We start from the raw sequence: 22,434 nt of genomic DNA on the forward strand, positions 1-22,434 counted from the left end.
GGTGTCTTCCAAATAAGTCGGCCATTTTTTGATGAAGGACTGCATGTGTGCATCAATGAAGATGCCCAGATTTTCGAAGATAGAGGCACATCCCGAAACTATCGGTCTAAATGGGGGGTCTTTCAAGTCTTTATGCACTTTCGGCAAGAAATATATCCTAGGTCTTCTTGGGTATATTTGCCTCAAGTAACGCTTGGTTGTGATGTTTATCCAGCCGAGTTCTTCAAATTTGTCTAGTAGGCCATCAAGGTTTTTGGCTATAGCATTAGTAGGATCTTCGTCCAGTTTGGCATAAGTGTTTTCATCTTGCACATGTTCTGAACCTTTTTTCACGTAAAATTCCAAGTCCATTATCACAAGGCTTCCGCCTTTATCTGCCTTTTGGATCATGATCTCTTTATTGTTGGCCAGTGCGTGTAGAGTACTATATTCCGCTCTTGTTAGGTTGTTGATCTTTTTCTTGTATTGAACTTTATTCAAATCCATCTTGACGAGTAACTCAAATGTGTCAAGGCTTTTATGAGAAACTGGGGCCATAAAGGTACTCTTTGGTTTGAACTTAATGGAGGTGCTGTCTTCATTTTCAATGGGGTTAAGCACTGTAAAAAAGTGTCTGAGCCTCAGGATCCTCATGAATTTATATAGGGCTATTTCAGTCTCAAGTAGATTGGTATGGTAGGTGTGGACAAAAGATGTACCTTTGTTAAGTAGATGTTCTTCTGCTTTTGTTAGTTGGTAGTTAGAAATATTAATTACGAGACTTTGGTCTGGCTCCTTAGGCCTGGTTTCTTCTTCTCTACCTCCTTTTCCTTTTCCTTTGCCTTGTCCTCGTCGCGTCTTCTGTCGCCGCTCGTTGTGGATGGTATATCCGGAGGTTTGGGTGGTGCAGTGTCCTTGTCTAAAAAAGAGTCGGATGTGGAGGCTGTCGCACCTGTTACTGTCCCTTCCTGGTCTTGCTGGTTCGGTGTCGACTCTTGCTGTTTAGATGTAAACTGTTGTTGCTTGCTCATGGGTTGCCTAGTAGCGCTGGTGTCACTATCCGACACTCCGCTCTCTTCTGATGACGCTGTGTGTTGTTTCCTGGTTGTGTAGCGCCTCTTAGCGTAAATTTCAGCCCATGTATATGCTTCGTTCAACTTGTAGTCGATAGTGTCCCGTTTGAATTTGCGCAACTTGGTCTCTTGCAGCTCCTTGCCGTATTTGTCAAGTTTAATCTCAAGTTCCTCAAGGAATTTACTCCATGGTTCATCCTCTATTCTTTTAGACAATTCGTTCTTAACGTTAAAGATTTCCTCCTCCAGATCAGTGATTGTCTTGGCCAGTTCTTCTACCAATAACAATATAAGATCTAATGAACACTTGTTGAGAATCTCAAACCATTTCTCCATGAATTGCGGGTTATTGTTTAATCTGTATAACATAGGTCTGATTGCTAGTCGTAGGCCCCTGGGGATCCGCCTCACACGATGGTATTGAATTAGTGTGGACGCATGTAGACGTTGATTTAATTCACGTCGTGCCAGATATTCAAGTTGTTTTAACTGTTGCGCAAACTATTGGATGCACATGTGAATCACATCAAGGCTATCCCAAGGGCAGACCTTTTGAAAAAAAGACTTAAAACTGAGAACAAAAGAATGGTATTTGTGTCTAAGTATTCCACTGCTTCTAGGGACATAAAGCGTATCATCTTGAAACGATGGGAGATCATTCAAGTTGAGAAAGACTTTGGCAACTTATTCAGCGAAAGACCTTTGTTTGCTTATAAGAGAGCCCAGAATCTCAAAGAACTGCTCAATAAACCAGGCCACCATATGGACACCACCCAGCAATCTGAAGTGTATAAAGGAACCACTCGCTGTTATAATTGCAAAAATTGTAACAATATAATACCGGGGAACGTCTTACTACACCCTCGCACAGGCGAAAAAATCCAATTAAGGCACAACACAACCTGCAATTCTGAGTTTGTTGTATATTCAATCAAATGCCCATGTGGCCTTTTATATGTCGGCAAAACTGAGCGCAAACTAAAATTGCGATTGTCGGAACACAAGAGCCGCATAAGGAATAAGAACTACACATCACCACTCGCAAAACATTGGTGGGAAGCTGGCCACACTATCGCTCAACTAAGATTCCAGGTGATTGAACTACTCCCACAACGTTTGGGCTTGGATAACTCAAAGATTTTACTTCAGAAAGAGGCCTTCTGGATTCGCAAACTACAAACACTGACCCCTTTTGGGCTTAATGACAAAATGGACATGGCATGTTTCCTTTAAAGTACACTTACTTGGGACCTTAGGGAGACTCCCACACGTTGGCACACACTCATTATCTAACACTGACCATCATAACATGGCCAGTATTTCACAGGTTTAATGTTACGTATATTTCATTATGTGATCGCCATTACCATCTAAATGGCGAGATTCAGTTTGTAAATAGGCAGGAATTGTTTGGTATAGATGGTAAAATGACTTCTTTTGTCGTGTTTACTTTGCTATTCTTTCTCTTTCATTTTAATCTTTTCCCTTTTTTCACTTCACCTCCCTTTCCCCTCACAAGTTTTTGTTTACACTCATTCTAATCAGTTTTTGCGAAAACACCACTCTAAAATGGCCGACACTTTTTGCTCCTAGTCCTATTTCCATGTTGGAGTTTCCAACAAACAGAGTAAAGGGACTCAACGAGTACCCGCGGTTCATTCGGCACATCTAGGATCGAGCAGATTTTCGCCAACATCCCGGCCGCAAATCGGTAAGAGATAGGAACTTATTTTCTCGTTTTTGGTTATCAAAACGAGTGCGCATTAGATATAAGTAACACTCGTTCTCTTTATGTAGAGCGGACGCGTGTACCTCATATTACGAAGCGGGACTGGCAATACTAATCTCCCCGCAGGTAAGCAAAGGTGCCTGCTTAAAGCGGCTAGAATGGCAGACAACCTTTGGCGATATATTTAGTTCCAATATTTTGATTCTATTGTTTTGTAGGCAACCCTGGTGACAAGATTGAGTGTCTGGGGGTTAGAACACATACACACCCCACAGGTAAATGCACGCTCTTTTTTTGTTTTATTTTATGTTACCTCAGTATTATTGACAAACATACTTATAGTTGTCCATTCGCGTTTTTCAGATTGGACATAGCTTTCTATACTCAGGTGAGCCTTTTTAGATTTACTTGAGGTATGACACTTCTTTGACTGTCAGTTAACCATTTATGAACACACAATTCCACTCGTTTTCCCATAGAACGTCAAAAAAGAGAACTACGCGCCCTGTTAACATTTTGGCAACGCGCAATATAACAATTACTAGGTAAGCCAGATGCAAAAAACGCAAGTTTTAGTTTACATACAAACTTTTTTTCCCCCTTGGCAACAAAAGTAATACGGTTTCCTTTCCTTTTTCTTTTCTCTTTTCTTATACAGACCCCTGACGAAGGGGCAGGGCCCCGAAATGCATTGGGTTTTTGTTATGTTTTGATTATGTTTTCATAGTTTCATTGATTGAACTAATGATGCTTTGATGTTCTGATTTATTGATGAAATTGATATGCTTGTAGTATACAATGATTGTAACAAAATGAACTTTGTTTGACGAAACATATGTGATAAAATACACCGCAGTTGTTTAAAAGGAGCATTTATTTCATTGTGCGTGTTTGGAGCCCTGGTGGCCTTTTGGCACCAGGCCATATACAGTTCATATTCACAGTGTGCAGGCACTAATCCCGACACAGCACATACACTGGTTTAAATTTGATTACGTTTGAATATTCGAGTGCAGCCCCCTTTCATACATTAGTTTGTGGGGAAAAGCATACCCAGGCCTAGATGTAGAAAACATCCCATAAGCTTGTGGAAACCGACCAAATCCTCAAGACAAACCGGCTGATACAACCCAGCGCTTCGAACCACCAAGCGTAACTACCTTCGACCCAAGAAGCACTGACGCATCACCAGGACCCAGCCAAAGGAGCACAAGATAGCCCTCCGCGACTATCACCGGCACATTAAGGAGGTCAAAAGAGTGGCGTGCTCCGACCGCATCGACACCGCAGCAAACCACACTTAGGACCTCTTCAAAATCATCAAAGAATTCTCCAACCCGGTAACCACAGAAAACATTTTCCACCCCTCCCCACAACTCTATGATACCCTTTCCGACTACTTCCACAGCAAGACTGCCACCGTCTACAACAACGTTGATCCCCCCCAACCCACCACAATCTGCCTTAACAACCTCATCCAAAAGGCAAACATAAGCCCAGCCAACATGGCTGCAACTCGACATCCAGACCACCATCATGTCCTCCATCCACTTCGGGGCACCCACCGACAACCTGCCCCCACCGCCTCTTCAACCTCAGAGCCAACCCAATTGGCACTGAAATCACCAACATCCTCATCCCCGCCATCTCCACAGCAACCTTCCCAGACAGAGGAAAACATGCATAGGTCAGACAACTTCCAAAGAAGCCCTCGGCCGACCCCAGTGACCTCAAATCTACCGACCGATCTCCCATACCCAACTAAAGTTCTCAAGGAAGCCACCAACCAACAGCTCATCGACTACCTTGAACGAAACCATCCACTCAATGCCTAACAATATGGATTCCTGGCCAACCACGGCACTGAAACTGCACTGATCGCCGCCGCAGACAACATCAGAATCCTCCTCGATCGAAACAAAATGGTGGCCCTGATCCTCCTCGACCTCTCCGCAGTATTCAACACAGTCTCCCACCACACCATCATTGGCATCCAACAACATGGCCTTACGTGGATCCTCTCATTCCTCTCAGGATGCACTCAGAGCATCCGGCTACCACCCATCATCTCGGCCCCCAAGGACATCATATGTGGCGTACCCCAAGATTCATCCCTCAGTCCCACCCTGTTCAACATCTGCATGTCCCAACTTCCAGACACCATCGGAGCCCGCGGACTCAACATTATCTCCTGTTTTGAAAACACCCAGCTCATTTCATCACCCACCAAGGACCCTCCAATGCCAGAACTAACTGATAGTGCCTCAAACTCAACTCCAACAAAACATAAGTACTAATCTTTGGTAATAACACCTCTGCATGGGACCACAGCTGGTGGCCAGCAGAAGTAGGACCTACACCCACACCAACCAAGCAAGCACGCAACCTCAGCATCATCCTCACAGCCAACTGACCATGAAACGACAAATCAACTCAGTCGTCTCTTTCCGCTTCCACACCCTTTGCATACTCTGCAGAATCTTCAAATGGATCCCAGTAAGCGCCAGAAAGACCATCACACAGCCCCTCATAACCAGCTGCTTCAACTACAGCAACACCCTCTGTGCCGGAATCCCCACCCAGCTCCTCAGAAGACTCCAGGCCATACAGAAAGCTGCCGCCAGACTCATTTTGCACCTTCCCAAATGGACCCACATCTCTCATCACCTCAGAAACCTTCACTGGCTCCCCTTAAGAAAAGATGCCAGTTCAAGATAGTCACACTCGCCTACAAGGCTCTTCACGAACAAGGACCTTCCTACAACAACCACAGACTGAACTTCCATCTACCCTTGAGACACCTGCGCTTCGCCTCACTCGCCCGCGCACACTCCCCCGCTTTCTTCGCAGCCGTAGCTGCGGCCGCTCCTTCTTCTACATCGCCGCCAAGCCCTGGATCGACCTCCACCTCCAAACGGAACCCTCCCTGACAGATTTCAGAAAGCAACACAAGACCTGGCTTTTCGATGTCGACACGGCAACCTCAGTGCTCAGATACCCCCAGCGGTAACAGTGCTGCGCTATATAAATGACTGATTGATTGATTGAAGGCTAACAAGACAGAGGCACTATTATCCTGGGACTTTTCATGTATGGATGTAGGGGTACCAGTACAGGTGTGACAAAGCAAGTACAAGAACCTATGATCGGCGAAATGGGTACAAGCTAAACCAGTGCTTAATTTGAGCCGGTGCTTTCCAGTGCTCGGCACCGGCACTTATTGTCAACACCAGCGCGTGAGACATTATTCCACAAGGTGCCGCTATTATCTAATACTGAGATGGGTATGATAAAACCTGTTTATTAATTTGGACATTAAATGGTGCAAGCTGCAGTGGCTTACGTTTTGTGTTTTTTTTTAAACAAATTAAGCACTGTCCAGGCCCTGAATGGATGACACGGAAATGCTTACAAGAATACAGGCTTAGGGAGAGGGTTATAGGGGCACTGACCAATGACAATTGGCACTGAGAAAGGGGGTCCAAAACCAGGATTTTTAAAGGGAACACTTGGGTTGTGCACTGAAAAGAGGTGCATTCACAGGGGGACTGAGAGTCAGAAATGGACCAGGTGACAAAACATTGGGACAGTGACCCTCCGACGAGGTCAGAGGAGGCGACCGAGGGACAAAGACTTTGGGACAAAAAGAAGGGGGATGGGCCTTGGAAAGCAGGGACCAATCCTGGCAAGGCTAGGGCGACGCTGGCACAGTGCCAGGGACACAACGCACCCTGACCTTGGGAAGTAGACACTGTCCCTGGGCACTGCAGGGCACTGACTAGGAGTCATGGCTGCTTGGACGCAAGCCCTGTGATTCTGGGCATGGAAACAAACCTCGGGATACCCACCTAGGGGAACGGGTCCAAACCCTTTGAGGCTGGCACCTTGGCCCTGGAACGCCAGTGCCGGACACTAGGACCCCGTACAGTGGGACTTCCGCTGGTGACGTGGAAAGTTTGATGCACACATGCACACCAGGACATGGCATGGCGACCCAGATACAGGAACCCGTGACGCTGTGGCACTGATACTTTTGACACAAACACCTGTAGATTGAATGACCAAAGACATGGACACAGACTTACAGACACTCTCAAACCACTGCCCCCCTCCCTGCTGGGCAGGTTGGCACCATCTATGCCCAGGGGTGTGAAGTGCAGTCAGCCGAGCCTTAGCCTAGTGAGGGTGGGGGGCACCGCATGCATGTCTTGGTACCCCAGCTGAAATCCTCATGGAGACACCATGGCAGTCCATCAGGGCTTGGATGGAAGCTGGGAGGCTGTTGCATCTCTTTCAATAAACATTTCATCCAGTGGTCCAGCTCTAAGAGGGGTCTGATGTAGGCCTCAGAGGGAGAGAGGGGGCTGCACCATGGTCTACTCAGGTTGTCTAGTCTGGAGCACCACTGCCCCAAAGTCTAAACTTAGGATAGAAACAGGGGGAAATCCCAGACAGGTAAAGGAAACAAGGGGGATCTTCTGGTCCGAACTTTCAGCCTTACTTGGGGTTCCCACTGCCCCCGGAATAAAGGCCCCCCACCCAGTGCCCCCCCCTCCCCCAAGCCACAAGAAGACCTGCAGGTCAAGGTCAGAGGTACAAACTTTGACCAATTAACGAGCTGTGTCCCCAAAAGAGAGTGCCCCCTACAATGAATGCCCTTTGTTCTGCCTCCCAATGCCTTGTCCGCTTGAGTGTCTGGCTTCCTGCCAGGCGCTGGTGGCTCAGTGAGTAACATCTAGAGGCCAGTGACGTGTGCAGGAAAAGCGCTTTCAGAGTACTCCGCTGTACCAGTTATATAGCGCCTCGCACTCCGGAGAAGAGCTAGCTGCTATAGAGTGAGGCTGAAAGTTAGCTTAAGATAAGCATTAGAAATGTTTTATTCCAGAACAGAGAGAGCAAGCATCGTCCGATCCAAGAGTGGCTCAAGAATCTGGTCGCCCTAAACTGCCCCCTCACTCTATCCGACTCAGTTAAGTCTCTTGTCATCACCCTTGACAAGAACCTATCAATGGAGGCCCACATCAAAAACTCTGCAAAAAGTGCTCTCTTCTCTCTAAAACACCTCAAGAAATTGAAACCTTTTCTACCCCACGATGACCTCAAGACAGTAGTCCAATCCCCAGTTCTCTCTAAAATCGACTACGGGAACGTCATCCTTACAGGGACTCCGAAAGCTCACCTAGCCCCTCTAAGGGCAGTGTTGAACATGTCCGCTCGACTCGTATCAGGAGCTAAAAAGTTTGAACACATCACTCCAGCTCTCAACTGCCTCAAATGGCTTCCCATGGAAGGGAGGTGCATCTATAAATTGGCCTGCATCACACACAAAGCCCTGCACTCTCCTGATCACAACTACTTAAATAATAAACTGAGTAGAGCAGGTCAAACCAGAACACTAAGGAGCTCCAACTCACTCCTTATTCCTCCGAAATTGAAAAACAAAACCACCCAATACCGATCGTTTTCTGGCAACGCTCCCAGGATATGGAACGCTCTCCCAGGAGTCCTCAGATGCAACCCCTCCTTCTCCTGTTTCAAAAGGGACCTCAAACTCCATCTCCTAATCAAATACTTTCCTGAACAACGTCAACTAACCTAGTCTTCTTTATCCGAGTTGTCTCCTCTCTCTCTGGACATTCAAGGATAGTGGGTGCCCGGACTATGTCACTCTCGCCTTTTCTTTTATTGCTCTCTCCCCCTCCGCTGCACTGCATATTTTTTGCCCATGCTGTATTTTATTGTTTCTATGGTTTGCTTCCTTACTGTCGGCCTACTATGTAATGTAATGTCATTCTGCTGTTTACTGTGTGTATGTAAAGTGCTCTGATCCCTACGGGTTAAGCTAGAGCTATATAAAACTTGTTAAATAAAATAAATAAAAGTGGACACCATGTTGTGCGAGTGTGTTGAAGTGGTGTCGGGGAGGTGAGCGCATTGGAACACCCTTCAGTTCCTGATCTGTTTTTAATTTTATATTTTTAAATGAGACAACAGAAAATGTGGAATGATAAAACATTTATTTTCAAGGTCACAGAATAAACATCTCGTAACATGAAAGGTTTGAGTCACTTTGAGCTCAGAGCAACATTACAGAAAAGAACAGCAAAGCAAGAGGCCTGAAAAGAATGGGGAGGACAATATTAAAAAAAAAATTCTCTCGTTTCACAATATGCACAAAATAACACTTTGGCTTCTTAATCCTGCCTTGTTTTTGTTTTGAAGGTTTCGAGGCGCTATCAATTTCTATAGCAAATAGTACCTCCAAAGAGAGTAGGCACTAAGGTATTGCATAACAAGCTCGTTTCATCGTCCTTTAAAACCCAAAAGGCTGAACCAGCCTTCACTGTTCATTGCAGCTTAAGCTTTCATTTCTGCAACATATTCACTCACTAGTTGTGCTACTTTGCGTCCATTCACAGCAATGTATTAACTAACATTAGGAAGTTAATTTCTTTTTTATAGCTATGAAGCATATGACCTTTTTTTCTTTCACACGATTTAGAAAAAGAAAGAAAAAAACATTTTAAAAAATGCTGGTTGATACAGAGCATGTCTTACAAAAATGTGTTCATTAACCCAGTAATTCAATATCAGCCTTGAAGCAGAAGAAGGTGTCACGTTTTAACTCAGCAGTTCGACGCCATTAAAGCCCCCCAGGTGAAGGTCGGTTCCCTTGAAGGATGATATCTTCATGTGTTCACATACCAAGGTGGGTCTCATCTGGGAATATGGACTTTTGGCAATTTTTACTTCAAAATGGCACCTCTGTTCTAATTGGCGATTTAAAAAAGTTCTTCTCAAATTCTTTTTCTCCTTTCTGCTTGTTGCTCGAGGGACGCTACACCTACTATTCAAATTACAGCGGTTCTTCGATCGCCACATTTTTACACCAACGCCCACTTCTTACTTCCATTGCATCTTATTACATCAACTTCTTAGATCAACGACTACCTCTTATGTCAACAGTTTTTCACGTAAATTCTATTTTCTTATCCTAGCTTTGGTTTCTTCCATCAATAACAGTTTTCTGCATCAATTCTGCTTTCTTACGTCATCTAAAGTTTTCCAGCAACAGCTTCTTACATCGGTCCTAATGGCCAACTAGCTTATAAACCGTTCACTTGTGTGTAGGAGCCGGAGTCCACGCGATCCATAAGCCACCGTCTTCCTTGCTCCAGGGCCTGCAAGATGGCGCCTGGCCTGCGGGTCTGCAGTTGCGTTCTGTCTCGATGACGACGCCATGCCTGGACCAGGCACCCTTGTCAACACCAGGACAGACTCTGAAGCCTTCTCCGTTCTAGTTCGACTACATCTTGCGTCTTAGTCTTCACCCAGTCGAGCCGCGGAGACTCACCCCGTCGATTGGATTTGGGTCAATCTGAAATGGAACACGAAGGAGATGGTTAGCACATTCTGTGCTATTGCTTCGCATTTTAGGGCATGCAAGAGGTTATGGGGTAGGAACTTAAGTGCATTAGAAAATGTATTTAAAAAATGACATGATTGCATTTTTTTATTTATTCACTGTAAACAAAACTTGATTGGTGGAAGATTAACCTCATCGCTTCTAGATAGTTTCCCCTGCTGTGCTGGACAGCAATAAAAACGGGTGTGGTCATGACGTCATAAGCACACGAGCACTGTGCTGCATGACGAGCTGAGCTCGTCATGAGCATGTAAGGGGTTAACTTGCTGGTTCACGAGGTTGATCTACTTAAACATGTGTGTTAGATTTCCATCAATTTTCATTCCCATGGCTTTAAACCAGTGTAAGCTCAGTAGAACACTGCAGGATGTACAACACCTCAGGAAACAGTCCTGGAATCAAGATGTGTGGGGTGGGCAGAAAATTGATTTTTGTATCATATTTGTGTGGTAACCTTTTTGTATAACACTTCTAGGAATCCCCCACACCCTTAAAAAAGAAAGACGTAACTTAGGGTTTTGCATGGAGGGGCTCTTTTCGGCAGTGAGATAGGGTCATATTTGGATGGCCAAGAAAGGGCCACCGCCCATCAGGAAGGATCTGATTTACTACATTGTCGTAAACTCAACTGGTTCATCTCTTCACTATAGAAGTAATTCATGGTTTGCCGTCCGTGCGCCTGGCCTGTCCTACCCTCACAATCCATAGACAACCATCTCATTTGATACGTGTAAACACATTTTGGAGGTGCTGGAGCAAGATCCGCACAAACAAGGTGAGGAAAATTTGGGATCTGTAGAGAACAATGCTCACCTCGGAGTACAGCGGAGGTGGGCGGTTCCGGAATTCTTGGAGGTAAGCGTAGAATGGCCCCTCCAGTGGACCACTGAAGCGGTCGTGTAACCGTGGAGGCATAGTGTACTCACAGTCATCATCGGATACAATTGCAGCATATTCAGGAGGAGCTGGAAAGCAATACAGGCCCTAGGTTAGACAATAATTCACAATTTTTCTGCAGAGAGTAGGCACATGTATAACTTTGCATTTCTAAAAAAGTCACAGGCTCTAACTTATTGTTGAAGTAACAGACAGCATTTAAGTCATTGTTGATGTCATGAGCATCAGTCAAGCCCTGATAGTGATGTCATAGGTGACACTCAGACCTTTATTGCCAATGTCACGGTGATGTCAGGACAACAATCTGGCCATTGTTGATCACGACATGGGTATCATAAAAACAATTGTTGCTCATGTTAGGGCCACAATGTAACCACTGATGACGTAGCAGCTCTTAACCAAGTCACGGCTGATGATGGCATCAGCAACATTCAAGCCATCATCGTGATGTCATTTCAACAATCAAACCATTGTTGATGAAGTCCAGGCTAACCATCTTATACTGGCCGAAGATGCCATAGACAACAATCAAGTGTTGACAAAAGTGGAAACATTGCTAATGATGTCATAGAGACTTATTAAGTCATGGATGGTGATCTCACAGACATCAACACCTCTTAAACAGTTCATTTACGTTGCAGCCATTTTGTGTCAGACAAAACAATTCCTATTCCACCATTGATAAGAGACTTACGTTCAGGTAGCTCCGGGGTGGTCCCGCGCAGCCAATCCAGGTTGACGGTGTACTGGCTGCTCGTGTCAGATGTTGGACTCCCAACGGCACGCAGCGGGATTGTTGCAATCACAAGCGGTAGCTCCAGGAGCAGGGTTGATGAACTTGGAATTTCAACACAAACCTTTGTAAAAAAAAAAATAAGAAGGGAAACACCCTTAAAAATTGCACAACAGCCATTTGCCATAAACATAATCATTTCACCACTTAAAACTGGTTTATGAGAACACTTAGCTAAGTTAACAGTAAATTTCAAAACTTTTTTTGCTGGGTCTGCCATTTCCTTGCCCAGGTTCCAGCCCCAGAGGTCATTAACATGAACACACCTGCACATTTCAGGTGACGGAGTGGAGTCTATTCGGTGCACAGCCAGCGCCGCCAGGTATGGCTCATAATCACCCCGGATGGAGTACTAATGTAGATTCAACAAGGAAACACGCACTACATCAGTGGACGCGAGTGGTGTGGGGTTGTGTAAAACGAGAGAGCCTCTACCAAGGTGTAGAAGGCCAACTCTAATCCCTTCCTCCGGGGTGAGGCGTGCAAAGGTTAAAGGCCAATGCAGAAACCGGAAGTAAAAAGGAACTCTGGCTTAAAGTCAGGCAGGAACAACCCCAGCCATGACAATCGATACCAGAGCAATAGATGCCATTCTTGTATTTGTTTACCCTCTTTCTGGATTAAATTTGAAGTTACTTAAACAGAACTTTGAATGTGAATATAAATATCTCATTATCTGAATCCCTGCCTGGGGCTGCCCAGCTTTCTTCGGGTTCACTTTGTGTCTACCGCTGCGCTCTCCCAGGCCTAAAAGCTAGTCCTGGTCTTACCTTTAGTGCATACTCCACGCGGATGATCCGGCACTGCGTGATGGACGGGCAGAGGGGCGGGACCTTCAGGGCTCTCCCGTGCCACGTCTCCCTCTTTCTGGGGGCTACAGCTTCCCCCACCATGGTGGCCACAATGGTCTTCTTCTGCTTTGTCGTCCCCCGGGCGACAAAGGTCTGCGTCTGGATAATGGCCGCCTTGGGCACCACGACCTTGGACGTGTTGTTGTCGATTTCAGCGAAGATTGGGATAACTTCACCTGGGGTAGAAATTTAAAAAAAACATTTGGTCACTAAAGCTGCAGACAAAGCTTTGTCTTTGGTAAGTCATTCTGACACATGTAGTAAAATGCGACTGCGAAAGCAAAGGTACGCGCCCACTGAATCTAGGAATTCCATTGGCCGATTGGGTGGACATGCATTCTTATTTGCAACAAACCAGTTCATTATCTAATACTGGAAAATTGACATAATATGTTGCACTCAGCAGTTACTGGGACATTAAATGTTGCCTCATCTTGGCTACTCCCTGTTGTTTTCATGTTGTAAAATAAGGAGCCTAATGTGTGGGGAAATAATTTATACCCACAAGGGATTGGTTACAGCAATAGAGCCTTTTCTTACTCACTATGCAATTGCGTCAGCTTAGGTACGGTAAGTCGCTGTTGGTGGTTACCTGGGGTGTAGCCTTTTCGGTCGGTCTTGGCATTCACGGAAACCTGTCCCAGGTGGCAGTGCCAGGCGTGGGCGCTCTTCTCCTTGGTGACTGCCTGTGGGGCCTGGAGAGAGAGAGAGGAGAGGGCATTAAAATCACATCATGCATCACTATTGCCTCATTAAAGTGCTGACTGAGTCTCTGTTGTTCTTTATAAAGTGAGGGTGAGGGTTTTAGCCACTGAGATGTTTGTCCTGCATAAGAGGCCAGAAATTAGCTTTTGGAAAAAGTCTGACATGGGCAAGGATGCCCCGACAGCACTCCGCTACGCCCCTGGCAGTTTCATCATTAACGTACAAGGAACTCCCAAGGCTGCAATAAAGCTGGCAGGCAGAGGCCGCCATTTTGAAAACTAAATCTGCAAAACTCAGTTTAGGTGTGTTTTATTGTTTTTTTTTGTTGTTGTATTTTTTCAGTTTTTTTGTTTTTTTTATTAAATCGCTATTAGTCATCCCACCTCCAAGGGTCTCCCTTAGACTCACCAGTAGTGCGGGTGTGTTGACGTCAATGGGTTGGACGACGGTGAGGTCAACCTTGGCCTTCCTGACGGGGGCCCAGGGCCGGTGCAGCTTGGCTTTCACCCAGTAGCTCACGCTGCCGTGCTTCCCTTCGAATGACGTCACCACGTCCCTGGGGTGGTAAAGAGAAAAAAGGATGATTTTTAGATTGTTTTCATAGGAATCATTTGCCTATAAAGTTGTCAGAGTGATGATTTTGCTATTGCAAATGTAGACTCCCATAGAAGACCCGCTAAATATCTTGTAGCCTGATCAGATTAAGAAACTATATTAATGTTGTGTATATAAGGCAAGTGGACGTTAGTCCGGTGGGGGAAGGGGATAGGGGGAGTTACCATGGACTTAAAGATCCACCCAGCCCCAAAGAATATGCCAATGGACGTGAGTACACACTATAGGTCACATCCATCAAACTTTGTAATTGCGATTCCTAAATTGCGATTTTTAAGAAATCGCAATTTAGGAATCGCAATTGCTTAAACATGTAGGAATCACACAAAAAAATCGCGATTCCTACACATTCCTTAATTGCGACTCGCAATTAAGGAATTGCTTCCCATTCATTCCTATGGACCTAGAGGCCCATAGGAATGAATGGGAATTGCACGCGCAATTTGCGAGTACCATATAGGTACTCACAAATTGCAAATGCAATTTCAAAAGTGCAAGGGTGCCAAAAGGACACCCTGATGCACCCCTGAAATTGTCATGTTACCACATGTTGCACACATACATGCCCCAAGGGCATGAATGTGTGCAACATGGAACTTTGAAAAATGCACTTTTGTGCATTTTTCAAAGTTTTCGCAAAATTACCATCAACTTTGAATTGATGGTAATTTGCGTTTCTTAATTGCGAAATCGCACATTTTTGGGGGTTAATGCATTGCATTTAGGGAACCGCTAGTTGCGATTCCCGAAATGCAATCGTAATTTAAGTAATCGCAAATTTAGCAATTACTTAAAATGCGTTTTTTTTTTTCATTTTGGATGATGCATCCCAAATGCGAAAATAGCAGTCGCAAAGGGAAGCTGCCCCTTTGAGATCAGTGTTTTGAATGATGCACGTGGCCCTCTATTATGTATATATATATATATATATATATATATATATATATATATATATATATATATATATATATATATATATATATATATATATATATATATATATATATAATATGGATGGATAGATGGATAGATAGATGTTGCAACTATAAAAAAAACACTTACTCTGGCAGCTGGAAGGTGAAGGGGTATTCGTGTTTTCCTGGCTGCAGAATCGTGAGAGCTTCGTTATCTGAGGAAGAAAGATACATAACGTTAGAAATTCGTGCTCAGACCTCCTGTAGTGTTTCCTGTCCCCTGAAAGCCTGTCTGAGCTCAGCTGTCGCAAGACTCTAACCCAAGACCGGAAGGAAATGCCCCGCGACCCTTAAACCTGTGCTCATTTGATGTCTGTAGTGTACAGCTGCTTTCAGCTAAAGCTTTATAAAATAAAGTGGTTTTTTTTAGCCGGCAATAGACATAAATCCAAGAAGCCGATGAAGCAAAAAACATGAATGGTTTCTGCGGTTCTGCTAGAGAGATGACAGTGTTCATCAGGTGTGTAGCGCACACACGAATGTAAAGGCTGTCGCGGCGCTCGAATGGCAGGTGTTATTTTGTACCCAATTATCTTGTGCTCCTTTTATCACAGTCTGAAGGATGAAAGGCTGGGACGCGAACCAGTATCCTGAAGGGTACACACTGCATCGAAAGGCCGGCCCCACGTGCAGCACACTCACACGCGTGTGAAACCCTGAGGCTCACAAGCGGGTGCCCCTCCCTGTACCATGCGTGCCCAGCAGAGTAGGCACGCTCGTGCCCCTCCCTGCACCACGCGTGCCCAGCAGAGTAGGCACGCTCGTGCCCCTCCCTGCACCTTGTGTTTCGACAGGGAGGCACTGAGCGGATAAATTAAATTCAGCTTTTAAACCCCGAGTCCTGCTGACATGAGATGCCCCCCGCGGCGGCCTCGCCCCCCCTGCTCTCAGTCCACTCTCCTGAAAAGCAGGGCATGGCTAAATGTGCGAAGATTCCCGGGGCTGCTCGTGAAAAATCTGAACTGTCCTGGAAGCCTCGTCTCCCTGGGCTAGAGGGGGTGTTATCCACTCTGACCCAGGAGCTCACAGCTGCAATCACACCCGCTGCCTGATTAAACTGTGTGACCCTGGGCAAATCTTTTGTCCTCCGGTAAGCAAAACACACATTTTAAGCCTTGGGTTTGTTTTGGAAATTGTCAGATTGAGAGAAAGTCCCAAAAATATATATGGAATATAAATCCAGCATTTTTAACATTTGGGAATGGAGAGGAATCGATCCCCAAGTGACAATGAAATTCGTCTTTCATATAGCACATATCACAATATCACAGCTTATTTCATCTATGACCGCTCTAGACATAAGTTTTTATAAGTTATCAACCTCAGAAGGATGAACGGCTGAATCAGTACTCTTAGTATTTAAACCTCTGACCAGCTGGAAGCCCACTCATTCTTGCTGCAGGTATATTAACCCACGACCCTACTTTACGAAGCCCTGTTCATGTGTCTCCACTCACCACCGCCCCCACCCATAACAACGGGCCCCCTCTCACCTGTGCGCAGCAGTGCCTCCTGGTGGTCCAGGTACACCACCTCGTCCACGTAGTTCTGGCTGTAGGCCGCGTTGGAGTTTGCGCTGCGGGACTCGGTCCAGTGCACCCGGGCCAGGCCCTGGGCGTGCAGTTTGACGGACTCCACCCTGACCTCGGCCTCCAGCTCCAGCAGCACCCGGCCCGTCACGGTGTCTCCGCCGCTGAAGACGGGCTGGGAGCCCGGCTCCGGGCAGTCCAGGGTCAGCAGGAACCGCTTCACCTTGTCGAAGATCATGTCGCGGCGCGGAGCTCAGTCTCTTTGTTTAAGCCTTGAGGGCGGCCAGCAGCAAATTGCAGGATCCCTCTGTAGGAAGACTACGCGCTGAGGCAGGTGACGGCAGCCCGGCTATTTATACTGGAGAGAGGGAGGGAGGAGTGCCAGGGCAATGCCCTTCCCCTGATGTCTGGCACACACAGGTCCAGGTGAGCAATCTTTCGTTGAATCACTATGGCAACAAAAAAGGGCGGCGCCTGTTCCCGCCTCTTTCTCTCAGGACAGGAAGGAGAGAACTGGAATTGACTGGATGGGAATTTTGGAACAGAAACAATCACCAGGTGACGTGTTGAAATACAGATGTTTAATCGGCACACTCGTGTAGCACGGTTCACACGGTGTTATGTTTGGGCGCTGTTCTACTCTAGCGCAAAGTGGTTTGCCCTCAAGGCACTGTCTGCAAAAGCCATGGGTCACGGACTTCTGGAGAGGTGAAATAGTGATTCCGTCCCCCACATAGGAGTTTTTTGGACTGTAGACATAGCTTTTTGTGGGATGAAGAAACTGAGGGGTCTCTCAAAGGGACGTGGCCGATGTAATTACGGGTGTGGCTTAAAAACACGTAAGCTAAAAATCTGTGCTTAGTATATTGCGCCACCCGACTGGTAATTTGCTGCTTCTGTCATTGCATCCAGATATATAATACAACACGTAACCTTACAACTACAACAAGCCAGCACTATTGCCTTTGTTAATGGTTGTTAGTTGCATAAGATAAATAAGCATCAGCTATTGCTTTGTCGTATAGAATATTGAAAATGCTTCCGTTCTGAAATGATGAGAGTGTGAAAGAACTATAACGAGCCTCTCCGAAGTTACATTAAAAGCAGTGAAGGGTGCCGCTTCTGCAGAGTGAAGATTTTTTTTCCCACCCTGAGGGTGAGGGCAAAAATGGAGAGCCCGATAGGCACCTTTCTCGACACCTGCTTTTTAGAACTGCTGGTGCTGAGCACCGGCAGGACCCGGCCCACTTAAACCCTGACCGTAGGACAAAATGTTTTTGAGCAAGATGTAAACCTGTACTTGCAGGAGGACTGGCATTGCTTATATCCACCAATTTGTATTTATTTTAATTTGTAATTTCTTAACACAAGCAGAAACCCAGCACACCTATGATGACTTAGTCTCTGCGGTAGTTTGCACAGTGATTTTGAGCCATCATATTTGGGCAGTTGTTGGCAAAAGTTGCAGCAGGGGTCTGCGTAGCGCCAATCACGCGTTCCCACCTCGAGGGGTGGTTGAAAGGGCACGAGGAGGTCTCAGAGTATGCTGGAGGGGTGTCATGGAGGTCAAAAATTCCAACGCAGGATAAAAGCTTTTATACACAAAATATATCAAAATGTGGCTTTTAGACAGCAAAGCTATCTCTCAGGTTGCATAGATCTTAATGAAACCCATGGTTCCTGCAGCAAAGTCTTGCCATAGATGACACTTATGATCCTACAGGCACAAGTGTACTTACAGGACAGGACGCAGACATCTTACAGGCTCAGGCCGAGGAGCTTTGCTTCTATGCAGAGCCGCATTGCAGCTGACCATAGGAGCCCACGCGTCTTAAGTGTGGCCCTCTCACTCAGCTTTACTTCAACACTGTTTCTCAGATAAACATTATTTACAGGTTCAAGCTTATAATATATGGGGTTTCTATCTGGTTTCAGAGACCTTATAGGGTCCTCCCTGAGACAGCAAGCATATCCCTCAGGTTGGAGAGATCTTACAAGCTCAAGCCTTAGACAGCAGAGCTATATCACAGTACAGAGACTTTACAGGCTCACGTTTCCGACAGCAGAGCTATATCTCAGGTTATAAAGATCTTACAGGCTTAAGTTTCAGACAGCAGGGCTGTATCTAAGTTTACAGAGATCTTAGAGGCTTAAGATCCTGGCAGCAGAGCTAATTCTCAGGTTATAGAGAACTTACAGGCTCAAGCTTTAGACAGCAGAGCCATATCTTGGGTTATAGAGATCTTACAGGCTCAAGAACCTGACAGCAGAGCTATATCTCGGGTTACAGAGATCTCACAGGCTCAAGTTTCCGACAGCAGAGCCATATCTCGGGTTACAGAGATCTCACAGGCTCAAGTTTCAGACGCAGAGCTATATCTCGGGTTACAGAGATCTCACAGGCTCAAATTTCAGACGGCAGAGCTATATCTCCGGTTACAGAGATCTCACAGACTTACGTTTCAGACGGCAGAGCTATATCTCCGGTTACAGAGATCTCACAGGCTCAAGTTTCCGACAGCAGAGCTATATCTCGGGTTACAGAGATCTCACAGGCTCAAGTTTCAGACAGCAGAGCTATATCTCGGGTTACAGAGATCTCACAGGCTCAGGTTTCCGACAGCAGAGCTATATCTCTTGGGTTACAGAGATCTCACAGGCTCAAGTTTCAGACAGCAGAGCTATATCTCGGGTTACAGAGATCTCACAGGCTCAAGCTTCAGACATCAGAGCTATATCTCGGGTTACAGGGATCTCACAGGCTCAAGCTTCAGACAGCAGAGCTATATCTCTCAGGTTACAGAGATCTCACAGGCTCAAGTTTCAGGCGGCAGAGCTATATCTCGGGTTACAGAGATCTCACAGGCTCAAAGTTCAGGCGGCAGAGCTATATCTCGGGTTACAGAGATCTCACAGGCTCAAGTTTCAGGCGGCAGAGCTATATCTCGGGTTACAGAGATCTCACAGGCTCAGGTTTCCGACAGCAGAGCTATATCTCGGGTTACAGAGATCTCACAGGCTCAAGTTTCCGACAGCAGAGCTATATCTCGGGTTACAGAGATCTCACAGGCTCAAGCTTCAGACAGCAGAGCTATATCTCGGGTTACAGGGATCTCACAGGCTCAGGTTTCCGACAGCAGAGCTATATCTCGGGTTACAGAGATCTCACAGGCTCTAATTTCAGGCGGCAGAGCTATATCTTGGGTTACAGAGATCTCACAGGCTCAAGTTTCAGACGTCAGAGCTATATCTCCGGTTAAAGAGATCTCACAGGCTCAAGTTTCAGACAGCAGAGCTATATCTCGGGTTACAGAGATCTCACAGGCTCAGGTTTCAGACAGCAGAGCTATATCTCCGGTTACAGAGATCTCACAGGCTCAAGTTTCAGACGGCAGAGCTATATCTCGGGTTACAGAGATCTCACAGGCTCAAGTTTCAGGCGGCAGAGCTATATCTCTGGTTACAGAGATCTCACAGGCTCAGGTTTCCGACAGCAGAGCTATATCTCGGGTTACAGAGATCTCACAGGCTCAGGTTTCCGACAGCAGAGCTATATCTCGGGTTTCAGAGATCTCACAGGCTCAGGTTTCCGACAGCAGAGCTATATCTCGGGTTACAGAGATCTCACAGGCTCAGGTTTCAGACAGCAGAGCTATATCTCGGGTTACAGAGATCTCACAGGCTCAAGTTTCAGACGGCAGAGCTATATCTCGGGTTACAGAGATCTCACAGGCTCAAGTTTCAGGCGGCAGAGCTATATCTCTGGTTACAGAGATCTCACAGGCTCAGGTTTCCGACAGCAGAGCTATATCTCGGGTTACAGAGATCTCACAGGCTCAGGTTTCCGACAGCAGAGCTATATCTCGGGTTTCAGAGATCTCACAGGCTCAGGTTTCCGACAGCAGAGCTATATCTCGGGTTACAGAGATCTCACAGGCTCAGGTTTCAGACAGCAGAGCTATATCTCGGGTTACAGAGATCTCACAGGCTCAAGTTTCAGACGGCAGAGCTATATCTCGGGTTACAGAGATCTCACAGGCTCAAGTTTCAGGCGGCAGAGCTATATCTCTGGTTACAGAGATCTCACAGGCTCAGGTTTCCGACAGCAGAGCTATATCTCGGGTTACAGAGATCTCACAGGCTCAGGTTTCCGACAGCAGAGCTATATCTCGGGTTTCAGAGATCTCACAGGCTCAGGTTTCCGACAGCAGAGCTATATCTCGGGTTACAGAGATCTCACAGGCTCAGGTTTCAGACAGCAGAGCTATATCTCGGGTTACAGAGATCTCACAGGCTCAAGTTTCAGACGGCAGAGCTATATCTCGGGTTACAGAGATCTCACAGGCTCAAGTTTCAGGCGGCAGAGCTATATCTCTGGTTACAGAGATCTCACAGGCTCAGGTTTCCGACAGCAGAGCTATATCTCGGGTTACAGAGATCTCACAGGCTCAGGTTTCCGACAGCAGAGCTATATCTCGGGTTTCAGAGATCTCACAGGCTCAGGTTTCCGACAGCAGAGCTATATCTCGGGTTACAGAGATCTCACAGGCTCAGGTTTCCGACAGCAGAGCTATATCTCGGGTTTCAGAGATCTCACAGGCTCAGGTTTCCGACAGCAGAGCTATATCTCGGGTTACAGAGATCTCACAGGCTCAGGTTTCCGACAGCAGAGCTATATCTCGGGTTTCAGAGATCTCACAGGCTCAGGTTTCCGACAGCATGGATTTATCTGAGGGTAGAAGGATGTTAAAGGATGAAGCATAGACAGCGGAGATGTATCTCAGCATACGGGGATCTTAAAGGATCTAGCTTGAGATAGCAAAGCTATATCACCGGATACAGAAGCCTGCAAGCTTCAGTGGTTGTCGGGTCTAGAGAGTGGGACAAACCTTTGACGGAAGTGAGACCACATAGTCTTTCAGAAGCTCTGGAGTTTTGATAACTCACCCACTCCTTCACCCTTCTTTCCTTCACCCCTCAGCTCACTCATAATTTTTGTTCACCCGCCACTTTTGCGTTCTCGAAAAACTCCATAGGTGAGATCTTTGCCACCCTGTTTAAGTTCCATATTTTATAATCCTCCATTTTTTAAACATTGCGAAAAATCTAGATAACATTAAGAGGTTCAGAATCCCTGGGAGCTGTTCCTTTTCAACCTAAGGTTCCTGATTCTCATCAATGAACCTACTTGTACTTTGGTGAATTGCACAGTTATCCTCCAATCAAAATTAGCTTTTCTCTCAATGTTCTTACTTTCTTCAGTCTTTCGCCACAGTACCCTCTGTACCACTTCATCGATCGTTTTGTTCCATTTTTCATTGATCGATGACGGACACCTCACCAAGTTGGCCTTCCTGTTTCTGAACAATTCAGATGGTATTTCACCAGCGGTAGAGTGAGTATTCAACCTATGCACAACAATAGTGTAATTTAACTCCTGCCACCAGTTGCTGCTGCCACTTGCTGTTTTAATAGTTCATTTAATCACCTTATTAAACCTATAGATCATTCCATTGACCTTTGGAAAATATGTTGCATTATGTGTTATCCTTCTCCTCATTAAAAAAAAACCCTCCAATTCAGTTAACACTAGCTGCACCCCATTATCAATTGCCATAGGGTTGAGAAAACCTTACCTTGGCCGAGCACAATTCCTCCAGATACTTTATAACCTCTTTTGCTTCAATGCTGGTCACCACCCCTATTTCCGGCCACCTGGTAACCATGTCTAGTACCACCATTATATACTTCTTTATTCTAGACATTTCATCTCTCGGTTCAAAACTCTGCGGGCATGGAGCTCCCTGCATTTTATTGAATTATTAAATTCTACTCATCCTCTCACTCCCTGTTCCATTGAAAA

At 45.9% G+C, this 22,434-nt stretch overlaps 1 protein-coding gene across 1 annotated transcript; it reads right to left on the reverse strand.

Moving 5' to 3' along the window:
• Positions 1-8,779: 8,779 nt before the first annotated feature.
• LOC144799571 (arrestin domain-containing protein 2-like) lies at positions 8,780-16,895 on the reverse strand. The gene is made up of 8 exons (XM_078670941.1): positions 16,536-16,895; positions 15,131-15,197; positions 13,862-14,009; positions 13,341-13,443; positions 12,668-12,924; positions 11,799-11,961; positions 11,021-11,172; positions 8,780-10,159 (listed from the first exon to the last, which is right to left on the reverse strand). The coding sequence occupies exons 1-8, from the start codon at positions 16,807-16,809 to the stop codon at positions 10,109-10,111; spliced, it is 1,215 nt and encodes a 404-aa protein (XP_078527067.1). The 5' UTR covers positions 16,810-16,895; the 3' UTR covers positions 8,780-10,108.
• Between the last annotated feature and the right edge of the window lie 5,539 nt (positions 16,896-22,434).

Source organism: Lissotriton helveticus, chromosome 12 (assembly GCF_964261635.1).
Source record: "Lissotriton helveticus chromosome 12, aLisHel1.1, whole genome shotgun sequence".
Taxonomy (NCBI): Eukaryota; Metazoa; Chordata; class Amphibia; order Caudata; family Salamandridae; genus Lissotriton; species Lissotriton helveticus.